Raw genomic sequence first — 12,628 nt, forward strand, 5'->3', positions numbered from 1 at the left:
GCTGAATAAGCCATACAATATAGTCCAATTGCATTTAATAATTTCATACCATATTTCTGCCAATATGCCGTGCCTATTAATGTGAGTTTTTAAACTTTATATTTAATTAGAAAAGCTAGAGAATTTCAGCGAATAAATTGAGAAAAATTTAGAGCTCTCATTTTTCCTGTTGGTAATATATCTTTTGGTTCTGCTGATTCCTTGCATTTTTGATTTTTCTTAGTTAAGTTCCATATCCTCAAAATGTCATCAGATCCAGCTGTCGCTGAAAAATTGAGAAGAATGCGTGACAATGGTAATTATTTCATAAAATTACATTATTTTTAATTGAATGATAAACAGTTACATTCAGGAAGCTTTCTTTTAGAAAATGACTTTTTAATAATGTTCTCTCAGATTTATCTTCCTATTGCAATGCTCATTCACCATTGAGGTAAAATGCACCATCATCTTGCCACTATGCCTGCGGAGAGGAAAATGAATGTTTTGTATTTTATTGTAACTGTAATTAAAGTTTTCTTTAAAATGCTTAATTTTACATTCATTAGGACTTGGCAGTATGATATTCATTAAATAAAATCAATGAATATACCCAGACATTTCTATGCGACACGTAAATGAAGGTAGATGCTGGCTACTTATGCAGTCTGACAGGATAGGGTTTTCGGACTTCTTGAATCCCGTTCGGGGTTTTAGCATTTTAGCAGTATATTTAGGTATACACTAAGTATGCCTAGATATGGAGTGGCAGTTGTTGGAAAGAAGTCGTATAGTGGTGAGGTCTGGTTGAAAACTATATCCCTATTGACCACAGAAGTGACTCATTCATAGGTCTTCTGAATCACTTATATCAGGCGACGTAATGTGAATCTGCACGGGAAAATATCTATCAATGCAACACAATTAGGCCCTATTAATGGAATTTGAGAGATTCAAAATTAATGTATTGAAATTAAAGTAAAATAAGTATTTGGATTTTTCTGTGGTACTGAATTAGTTCAGAGGTAAACTGCCATTTCAATATACATTGTTTTACTTTTAACTGGCACAACACATAATAGCTTTTATTTTTTTTCATTTTATAACAATCACCATTACTTCAAACAAAGTCTAAAGAAGTTAGAGAAGCGAAAAGTTTTGAGATCCACTTCTATTGCTAATACTTGATGCGCTATAATTCAGCAAATAAGCTTGCCATAAAGTTGATTGTATGAACGGAAAGTATGTAACAGTTCATTGCCAATTAGTTATGTTGCCTAACTTTAAATTAACAAATAATTTACTGTAGATTTGTTGACAAGTGTATTTTGTGAATCATGTGATGAATTACTGATTTGTGATAACCAGTCCAGTAGTACATAATAGTTGTTAGGGGACATCCAAAAACTGACCCTTAGTTAGTGAATTATTTTTGATAGATATTTTTAATTATCAATGATTCAAAAGTGTATACTCTCATATGTATCTTTTTCCTTTTTCTGAAATATATGGAAGATAAAATGTAAAAATTGTGAATGTCATTATTCAGTTAACTCACCAATTTGAGATCCATCAGGGCTCCATAGCAGATATAAGATTCGCCCAAAATTCCCTTCTGCCTTTTGTTCAACTTGGTTCAGTGATGAAAGCACTAGAATGATTGTAGTATTTGGTTCTACCACATGACTGGAAATCAGAAGTCCAGACTTTGGACACCATTCCAGGCAGCATGTGCTACTGGATACATCTGGCTCATAACTTTGCACTATTTCTTCTTTCATAACATTCATTACTGTGATGATTCCACTTGCTGAACCCACTGCCAGCAATGATGGCTTCCATGGGTGCCATGCCATAGCCTGCAGTAAAAGGTTACTTGTTACTTTAAATGGCATAAGAATAAATGACAACCAGCTTTGATTCAAAGAAATCCTTTTCCATAGCAGAAGGATATACTGTAGAACATTTTCTAAATTAAAAGGTCACGCAATGTGGATTTTAAATGATGATTCCAAATAGGAACTTCAAGATTGGTATCACTTCCAGTCAAATTTAAGGATAGGAAACCTACCTAAATTGACTATTGTATAGTGATTTCACGTCTTTGTCTTCATAAGCAACAATTCTGAAATCCAGTATCAATAGTGCAAAAAGGTGAAAGGACAGTCATTTTGTGTGAAGGGCTCTCGATACTTTTCGCATTCATGAAATCTGGAGTTTTAGACGTTAGATGTCATTTATACATGCCGAGTGTACTATAGCAACCTAGATGAGTAACTGGGGGAATTGCATCCTACCTTCTGCCTTATGTAAGTGATGATTAGAAATAAAGGCCGATGAATGGAGGTGATGCCACATATTTTCCATTCTCACCTCAAACCCCCAATGTAATTCGATACCAGTATTCTAGTGGTGGGAATATATGAGGGTGTGGATTCTGAAACCAAATCTTTAGGCAATTTTATTCTGGGTATCTGTCAGTAACTTATTTGGAACTGATTCAATTGATAGATAAATGATTGATGCTTGAGAATTTTTGAAAATGAGCATTTTTATTTTTTCCCCTAACATATTATTTGTTAGAGTGTGATATTTTTTTTTGAAACTAAGCCAGTAATATCTTGAATTTGGGATATATTGACATGAAATTCTATCTTATCTTAAATGGTGTGATATTAATTCAAAATTATTGTAAAACAAATTATCTATCTACTATGATGCAACATCATGTGTTATTATCCAGAGCATTCGCCATCATTTTCTGGTGAGACTTCATAGCCTGGAAGATAATGCAGCATGGGAGTGTGTAAGCTTAAGGGGTACATGCACATTGCAGTTCATGTGCTGTGACTTGATTTTAGCTCAGGCAAGTTTAGCATGATTTCCATCGAGGGGAGTGCTTTTTCAGAGACATACTCAAGTAAACTTATTATTAACAGATGCCTACTCGGTGGAGAGGAGGACACTGCACACCTTCCCCTCATCTCCACACCTTCCCCTCATCTCTTCCCCTTCCCTATTTGCCTCTTTCCCTCTGAATTTCCAATCTAGCGTGAAATATAAAAATTAGTAATAATTAAAGGACCACACGTAAATGGCATTGATAAAGTAAGGCACATTTCAAACATAATGGTATGTTAACAGAAACAGTAAAAATTTAGATTGGATATTTTTTCTTTGGGGTTAATATAATGAGTATAGAAAATGAGATCATGTATGAACAGCTCTGCACTAATACCAAAGAGGAAATCGAATATTGAAATCCCATAATGGTATTTATAAACCTTGATCCCCAAAGTCAATTACTCTTACCCTGCAATGTGAGGAAAGCTGTATGTCCAAAAGAGAATCTAGGGATGGCCATTCAAGGATGCAAGCATAATCGCTACGGCCACCAACAGCAAGATAGGAACCATGCTGCGCTCGCAAGGGAGAAAAGCGAAGAGTTGCAATATGACGTTTGAAGAGTTTTCTGGTACTAATTATTTCAATAGTTCCTTTAAGGGAACTTGGTACTTCTACTGCAGTCACAATGCCAGCAGAGCAGCCCCTATTAGGAAAAATTCTTCAATTAGTTATATTAATATTTATTTATGACTAGCTAACTTTCAGAAAATGATTTGAAAATTGCAATATATATCAGCATACATGTATACAGAGTCTGTCCCAAAAGAAATAGAATAGTTCTTTGCCACCAATGCAGATGGAAAGATTTAGCCATGAGAAAGGTATGCCAAGATGGTCCCCAAGGTGCTGTCTAAAGGCTGCTTGTGCAACAATCTTGCCTTGGACCATGGTGAAAGTGACCTGAATTGTTCAGAATAGGTGGTTATTGGTGACGAGACATGGGTCTTTGAGTATGACCCAACTATAACCACTTTAAGTACCATTTTTGATCCCTGAATTTTGTCAAAGAGGCCATGACGAGGTGCCTGAAAGAGCCTGTTGATGCCTTACAAGAAGCATACCACAACTGGTAGAGTTACTGGCATTGGTGTGTCGATGCATTAGGGTGCTCTTATGAAGATTTTTAGCAATTTGTACTTTGATCTGCAATAAAAATTTATTCCAAATTTATTCTACTTATTTTTGGGACAACTTGTATTACTCATGTTTCTTAATATATCATATACATTAACTTTTATTAAATATTTTCTTTAACTTAAAAAAATCAACAGTCTCATACAGACTGCATTTCCTTTCTTAGCCTATGGTTGATGATTCACCTTTCTATTGTTTTTAAGAACATTTCATTTAACCCATGGCCATCATATAAAATCCAACACTTAAATTCGTAATGCAGGGAACTTAGTTTTAGCTAACCTAAATTTACAGCTGAGGGAGGCAATCACCGAATTGCTGATTTCATTGAACAATCATTTCATAGAATATAAAAGGAGAAAATGAAAAAAATACTTCTATTCATTAAATGATTTATTAATAATCTGGTGTTTTGCCATATCAAAACATCTTCAGATTACACGTTGAAGTGTAGGTTTATGACATCTTCCCCTGAAGATGTAGCATTGTGATAAAACAAGGGTCATATTAATAAATGAATAGGTTAATAAACAAAGATTTTCATGGATAACTTCCACAAAATAAAACCTGAAACCTATCACCATTTAGAATGTAAAACCTTCAATTTAATTGACTATGAGAATCAAGATTCTGCCCTTCATAAAAAACTTATTAGATTTTATGATAGGAATTGATTCTAAAATATTTCACCCATTACATTTACCATGAAAGTACAAGGTCATCAATTCAAGTTTCCATAGCAGAAACTTTCACATTTATTGATATAAATTTTAAATACAATTTCATAGGAAGATCATTCTATGGCACGTAAATAGATGACCCAATCAGAGGTAAAATTTTGTTGTATAGGCCACATATTGATTTGAAATTATTAGTGGAATGCTGGGGCTTGTTGAGTCATCCCAATTGCTAATGCACACGATGTATACATGTAAGGGTTAAGGGTAAATGTACCCTTAGTTTGATTTAGGTAGGTACCTTTGAATAGGGTTATTTACTTGTGATTAAGATATTTAAGGGGGTTGGAAGGGTTATAAATTTAAACAAGTTACCCTAGTGTAGGTACATGCCATTCTCATACTCGTGCTTTTCTGAGGAAATTATGGCAAACGTTTTACAAATTCTGATGATAGCAATCATTACCTATTACTAATGGGAATCTTTATCTTGCATACTTTAACATTTCCTCTTGGAAAAAAATGTGGCAACTGAATATTTAATTGGTGAGATACCTGAAAAATATGGCTTTAAATTGAATCACGCAATCAGTAAGTACTAATAAAAATTAAAATATTCAGAAGAGGAAATAAACCAGCTCTGTGCTTTGAATCTCATGTTACCCAAATTATAAGCTAGCTATTTAAACTAAAGAAGTTTCATAGTAAGATTGAATTTATGAAATTTTAAATAATCCTCAAAATAACCCCAAAGATTATTCTTCCATATACCTGTAAAAACATTTAGAGTTATTCATCAACTTACACAGCTAATTTCAGAGACTCTGAGGGGTGCCATGCAAGAGATGTAATGCTGCAAGGGATATCTTCATTTTCACACTCTAAATCTCCCCGAAGAATAGATGTTTTTATAAATGGATCACACACCTGTGGAGAAATGTTTTCAAGAAGGGAGTCAGTGATTTTGACAGAATAAAAAAATGATAAGGAAAATAAAAAAAAATCAATGGCATTATTCAAACTAAGAATTCTATAATTTTGCAAAGTTGTGTTTATTATCTGGATCCATACACACTGTGAAGCATGAAAAGCCCATTTGTAAGCAGTTATATGAATAAAATCAATTAATTACCAATGAAAATAAGTGAAAAAGTTAATGATGCCAAGTGACATGCTTTAATGATGTCTAAAGATTAATTATATGTCCTGATTGCTTGTAAATGATGAACAAATTTCATGTCATTTGGAAACATTGAATATTCATAAACTGTCTTGGGTCATGTATACATTGAATGGAGCTGCCATCAGTACGAGGAGGAGAGAAACAGGGAATAGAATTTAAAGTAAATGAGAAATTGGATTGCAAGGTTGTAGTGCCTATGACTGAATTAGCTGTAATGTTAGATGAGCTGGGAGTAAATGGTTTGATGCTTTAAGGGCAGGTGATAGAGATATTTTGCAGTGGAAGGGAAGGTGGGCATGACTTGTGGTAGTGGGAAAGTATGTGGACTAAATGGTCTATACTTTCCACTACTACCCTTTTCTCTATGTAACGATACAGTGTTACAGACGTTGTAAAAAAGTATTGAGCAGAAATTTCCTTAGGATTGGAGTCAGGCAGTGCAGTTAGAGAAACTACAGATTACAGTCAGTACTAGTCTGCCAATGACCCAAATGAAGCATATCAGAATTTTTCAAAAGGGTGAATTTGATTTACAACAAACAAAATTTTTTGATTCATCACTGCAAGAAAAAAGTTAATTAAAATAAAAGGATGGCCTCTCCTCAAATAAGATTTTATGGACATTTAATTCAGTAGAAAGGAGAAATGTAATAAATAGTATGAATTACCTATCTGATTGCCATTAATGGTTGTGTGTTTATGACAAAAAAAATGTTTTACTTCCACTATCTACATATTGGTAGTCATGTTTCATGCCACATGAATGTTGTGAAAGAGAAAAGGGACTAGTCTTTGAAAATAAAGAAGCATGAAGATTCTAAGGAGACGCTCAATGCAATATGCATGGAAGAGAGAATATAACATTTCAATTAAGTGGAGCATACAATTTGTGCAATCAACCTGAATGAAGGAGTGGGAAAAAATAGTAAAATATGGAAATAACCGATTGCACCAAGTTTTGTAGAAAATTTCAACTTTCTTTACGAAGGCATGACTAATCTGTGGATTCTGTCAAGTGGTGTGAGCCTATGGAATGTCTTTTGTTAACTTTAGTGTTTCAAATTTAAATTTGCACAGAGGTGATATCGTAACCAATGAGATTCTACAAAGAGTGATTATTGTTCGTTGGAACTTGTGTTTCAAATTTCATTATGAATACGAGGTGCATCCGAAAAGTATCCAACCTGCATTGTTATTTATTTTTTTATTGTGAAGTGTTGGGCGCTACAAATTTACTCTAAGAGGTCTGATGATCAACAAAGAATATGACGTTGAAGTTCTGAAAAGATTTTGTGATGCCATGAGAGGAAACAACCACATCTCTGGCGAAGCAGTGACTGCCTTCTTCACCACAATAACGCGCCAGCACATTCATGAAACCTTGTGCAGCAAATTTTGGCAAAATGCAAGATTGTACAGCTTTTCCAGGCTCTGTACAGTCCCAACATAGCTGCCTGAGACTTTTGGATGTTCCCAAAATTGAAAATAGCACTCAAAGGAAAGCGGTTCGACGAAAGAGAGAAATGTGACGCATGAGCTGAAGGCCATTCCAAAATCTGCATTCAAGGACTGCTTTAAGATGTGGAAGCACCACTGGGAGAGCATGGTTCAATCCTAAGGGGACTACTTTGAAGGATGCAATGGCCTGAATGACGAAAATTAGCACCAATGCGGAGATATAAACGTAGGTTGGATAGCTTTCGGACACACTTCGTATGTGTTTAGAATGAGACCATTAATAGTGACCAAAATTTCTAAATGGGTTACAGTCTAATAAAACTAAATAAAGGCTAAATATAATTTTCTGTAGAATGCAAAGTATTTATATTGTGTTTCTTTATAATCATCATAAATGGAGTTCTCAAAGTGCCTCAGTGTTTATATTTTGTTTGCCTTATAACTGATAATTGAAGCCCAGCCCATGGACTACAACCTTGATGTGTTGGAAGGGCTTGTGTGTTCTTATTACCCCCTAGGGTAATGCTGGTGAGAGCAAGGGTATTTGCTCCTGGTAGGGTCGCTTTACAAGAAAGTCCACGAAGCATCTATTATTCAGTGAGGTGGCTGCAAAGTCATCTGGCCCCTATGAGGTGGCCATTGGTCCCTATGGGACTGTATCACATTAAAAACGCTATTGAGGAAGGCAATGGGAAACCAACTCAATTATTCATCTCAAGATGTTTATGATGGGCACCATTATCAAAATGAGTCATGGCAACTATGGGCCTCAGCCTCTACTTGTGAATCCTAGCATAGGGGGAGGCAAGGCTTCCACAGTCGTCCTCTCATGAAAGTCTTGTGAAGCAAAAGTGATAGCAGTGGAACATAATATGCAGAACAGGAATGAATTAGCTAGAGACTAATAGAGACTTGGAATGTTAGGATGATGAAGGCAAGGAAATTATAAAATATAAAGCAAGACATGGAGATAGAAAGCAAACAGATTTTAGGGCTGTGTGAGGTGATTTGGAAGGAATATAACTTCCTTTTTTGATAGCGTTTTACATTAAAAAAAGGAAGTTATGTTGCTGCACCCTGTATTAAATGAAAGGGTGGGAAGAAGCATGGTAAACATAGTGCAAGCAACTGATATAATATTATTAGTAGAAATAAAATTAAGACAATGAACTTGATCATTGTTTAGGAATACATGCCATCAAGCATCTATAGGGAGGAAGAAGCCGATAGGGTTTACAATGAGTTAGAGGACATGATTGTATATTATGCTCCATGTGCAATTTCTCTTACTTTGGTAGAATGCTATGATTTTCAGAAAAAATTTGGAGGAAATACTACCTTTAAAATTTTTAAGAATCATTATAATAATTCTATCTTTCTTTTCATATTTATCACAAAAATTTTCTTCTCAATAAAAGTAAGTATAAATATGAGTAAGTATGTCCTGTAGCTAACCTTTACATATCCTGATCGAGTACCCAATGCCAGCAGCTTTCCATGAGGGTGCCATTTCAAGGAAGTTGCAACATCATCATCATGATATTCCCCCACTGTTCCTTTCACAAAGGTTATTGGGTTCCAAGTATAAACATATGAGCCAAGTGAAGCTGCCAAATGACCTGTTGAGCTCCAATCAATAATATTGAAATCTTTATGCAGAACAAAAAACAGAAAATTGAATATTTTCATTAAAATAATTGTAGTTGTATTATCACAAAAAAGCTCTAAATTAAAATATGAAAATCCTCTTTTCTGCTATTTTGTATTTAGAACTACAAAAGCACTTCACTGATAATAGCCATGGACATAACAGATTTCTACTTGTCAATACTATTTTCACTGAAATGAACAGTGTGAGTATAAAAGTTTGAAGTACCTAGGTATCCACATGCCTAAAGGGAACAAGCTTGACATTTCTCCTAACTTACATTTTTCTCTTTCCTATTAAATTATAATAGATGCAATAATGCATGAAACTAATGGATGAACATTCAATTAATGCAGCAATATAAAGTCAAATGATTCTACATTAATTAGAAATTCCCACAGAACAACATTCAATGAAAATTTTGACTCTGTACCCTTAGAGAAAAGCTTGAAAAACATTCAAGTAATAATAGCGTAGTTTATGAAGAATGGATTCTGCACAGCACGTAAAATATCTAGGAATTGTGTCGCGTCACCTACTTCAGTAGGCATGTCCCTATTTCATCCAGGCCACTAAGGCTTACAACTAGATAACCATAAAAGCCATATTGCTCACTGATGAATGTCCAAAATGAAAATAGTTTCATAATTATGCAAGAACAATGTTAAAAGCAAGAAAAAATTATGTATATGTGATAATTCCAGCGTACTAAACTTTCAAGATGTTATTTTTATCTTCTGCAAATTCCTAATTCATGAAATACATCTTTATTTTAAGTTAATGCATATGAAACTCCAGAAAAAAGAAGCTGTCTCAAACAAAGCAGTGACTGAGAAAGGATTGATTTTAGTTCCTTGGAAAAGATAGTTAAATAATTTGTCTCAAATACAATTGGCATATTTCTCAATTTTATCACATTTATCATTTTGCATGGAAAGGTTTACCCACAAGGCACTTTAGGTATTTATATCACTCCTAATTTAGACAACATCTAGTAATGTAGCCTCTATCACTCCAATCAAAGCAGTTAATATGCATTTTTCTCTATGAAACTCATGTTTATGAGCACATCAGTTCATGAGAGTGAGTTTTTATAATTGTATTTCCTGCAATATTTAAAGCAGATACCCAAGTGTAATATTCATGGCCTTAGACATGTAATGAGAATTGATTGATAAAAAATCCATGACCCATATAAATGCACAAACTCATCTTTCTGATCTACCAATGAAAATGTTCAGTATCTAAGTGAAATAAAATGGAGCATTACAACATGTAAAAATCATATCTCACAAAAGGCTCTGCTGTAAAACTAATCCTTACAAAAATTGTTCCTAAAGTTTGGGAGATCATACACATGATCTGGACGTAATCTTCCAGGACGATTTTTCAGCTCCAGTTTCTTGATAGGCCATGGATACTCCATCTCATATCTACAGTTCCTCTTCTGACTGCCATTGATGCGACGTGTAGAGAAGTTAAAAATTTTGTATGCTGGAGGATATAAAAATCCAGCTCGATGACACCACAAATTTGAAGGTGCTTTAGGATCCTTGAATGAAATAAAAGAAGAAAAATACAGAGAATGAATTACAAGCTAAATATATTGTGTTCTCATATGGCTAGGGCCCAAGATTCAGTGGAATACATGAGCATCACATTGTTATGTAAACTACCAGTTTCTGCATACAACACCAAAATTTCAATTTGAAGCTATTGGTATCATTGGCTATCAGCAAAGCTTTTCCCAGTAAATGAATTTCGTGGAATTTAAGTAAGTGTGCATAAATATTTAAATAGGGGCGTGCACTGTTTAGACAATATTTGTTGTTTTATGTGACCATTTAATGATAAATAAAGATTATAATATTTTTATATGATGAAACAACCTCCACCACTACAATAATACTTATTCATAATTCCATGGTATCACCACAGTATGTGTGTGCATAAATGGGACAAATAGACCAAAATGCTGCCCATTCTTTTAATGTATGTATATTTAAATGAATATTGATGATCAGGTTAAAAGTGAAAGATCGGAAAGGTTGAACAAAAAGCTATTCGTTTACAGAAACAAAATTTTTAGATTGCAAAATCCATGCATTAGCTCAGACTACAAAATGAAAATTCCAAGATAGTTTTCCATGGTGATAGATTTTGCTACTAGCTTTTGATGGGTTTGGATGTGGCTGTTGTTTTTTCATTTCAAGAATGATATGATTTTAAAGTTTTCAATGGCCAATGAAGATAAATTCTCCCAGAAAGTTTAGAATTTACTACAGGAAATGCTGATTAATTGGAGATCTTTCAATATTTCCCAGGTGTGCAATAAATCTCCTGATTATTCATTATTCCACAATTACTTCAGAAATGGCACTAATTTTCCAACATTACTAAATATTGGTTCCTCATGCCCATTTCCATTTTCCTAATACTACTTAAAAGTAATTGAATTTGAACATGGGAACCCAGTATTGTACATTTATGCATAAAATCTCTGTTAGGAATGTTGTACAGTTTTTCATTTTTAAATGAAAAAATTCCAATTGGATTTCATGAGAATAAAATTAAATTATGCCCGAAAAACACTTTTAGTCAGTTTCATGTTCATCATTGAATATTTACCGTCTCGAATGTAATGTCCTTCAGGAGTATGGACCCGCTTTCAAATCTCGATCAATGCGCTAAATTGACATATGCATTTATTTATGAATAATATCTGATAATCACAAGACACTAAATCAAATTTAATGTACCTCTTAACACATTTATTTAATAAATGAAAGTAACAAATAAGTTGCTGAAATACAAATATGATACGAGAAAAGCAATCTAATTTTTCAAGTTTCAAACCAAAATACACACAGCTTTTATATTGCTCGAATTAAGGTGTCAAGGGTTAGGGCCTCTGCCCAAATTTGCGAAACAAATAATTCCATTCGCTTTATATTCACAGGAAATTAGAAAAAAAATCACTTACTTGCAAAAACAGTTCCTTAACATCTTCTGTGCGACTAATATAATAATTTGCTTCATTTAAATTGAAATTGCGTCGCCTGGGAATGAATCTATCTCCAGGTTCACGTCTTTGTCGAGTTTTTTCACGCTTAATGTGCGGATCACTGATGCTTCCAATATTCGTAATCGCTTCAGGACCCTTACAGAAGAAAGACATAACCTAAAATATTTTCAGCATTTGTTAGTTCCCCTTATGTCGTTACAACCAAATAATATTATTCAATTATATGTACTAGATGGTTCATTTACATACTATGTAATATGATATGATCACCTTGCAGGTACGAAATTATGAACCAAAGTCCTAAAATGCTGGATCCTTGATTTCACCACGTCAAAGAGGACAAAGAATTTCCTTGCAGAGTATTTCACATTTGACCGTATTGTGAGCAAATTCTAATCATTCAATTTCGCAGGTAGTTCCGCGAAATGCCATTAAACTGGCCGTAGGCGTAATAAAGCAAATATAAGTTCTTATCATCATTTGTGAGAACTTATGCTCATGCATAAATGGTCAAGATACTAATTATGCATTTAATAAAAGGGGTCAACGAATAGATAAATCTGATGCATACACTAATAAAATTTATCTATTTTTAATTCGATTTGAGTATCCCTCTC

General features: G+C 33.9%; 1 protein-coding gene across 3 annotated transcripts; it reads right to left on the reverse strand.

Annotated features, from left to right (window-relative positions):
• Positions 1 to 45: 45 nt before the first annotated feature.
• Positions 46 to 12,343, reverse strand: LOC139690259 (protein cortex-like). 3 transcript variants are annotated; one of them, XM_071587601.1, is made up of 8 exons: positions 12,282 to 12,343; positions 11,970 to 12,167; positions 10,310 to 10,538; positions 8,794 to 8,987; positions 5,503 to 5,624; positions 3,292 to 3,529; positions 1,538 to 1,838; positions 46 to 265 (listed from the first exon to the last, which is right to left on the reverse strand). In XM_071587601.1, the coding sequence occupies exons 2-8, from the start codon at positions 12,162 to 12,164 to the stop codon at positions 126 to 128; spliced, it is 1,419 nt and encodes a 472-aa protein (XP_071443702.1). In that variant the 5' UTR covers positions 12,165 to 12,167; positions 12,282 to 12,343; the 3' UTR covers positions 46 to 125. The 3 variants fall into 3 exon arrangements, with proteins under 3 accessions (XP_071443702.1, XP_071443701.1, XP_071443703.1); XM_071587600.1 differs by having other exon boundaries at positions 12,261 to 12,337; XM_071587602.1 differs by having other exon boundaries at positions 178 to 463; positions 12,261 to 12,337.
• Positions 12,344 to 12,628: the final 285 nt, after the last annotated feature.

The sequence above is a fragment of the Hetaerina americana genome, unplaced genomic scaffold (genome assembly GCF_022747635.1).
Source record: "Hetaerina americana unplaced genomic scaffold, ioHetAmer1.1.p SCAF_3, whole genome shotgun sequence".
Classification (NCBI taxonomy): Eukaryota; Metazoa; Arthropoda; class Insecta; order Odonata; family Calopterygidae; genus Hetaerina; species Hetaerina americana.

Bases quoted from the DNA above. Each gene is read 5' to 3' on its own strand.
- LOC139690259 (XM_071587601.1), bottom strand. From the start codon at position 12,164: ATGTCTTTCTTCTGTAAGGGTCCTGAAGCGATTACGAATATTGGAAGC. The intron at 10,539-11,969 runs GTAAGTGATTTT...ATTTCATTCAAG, and splicing joins TTAAGGAACTGTTTTTGCAA to GATCCTAAAGCACCTTCAAA. The intron at 1,839-3,291 runs GTAAGAGTAATT...CTTTTACTGCAG, and splicing joins AGCTTTCCTCACATTGCAGG to GCTATGGCATGGCACCCATG.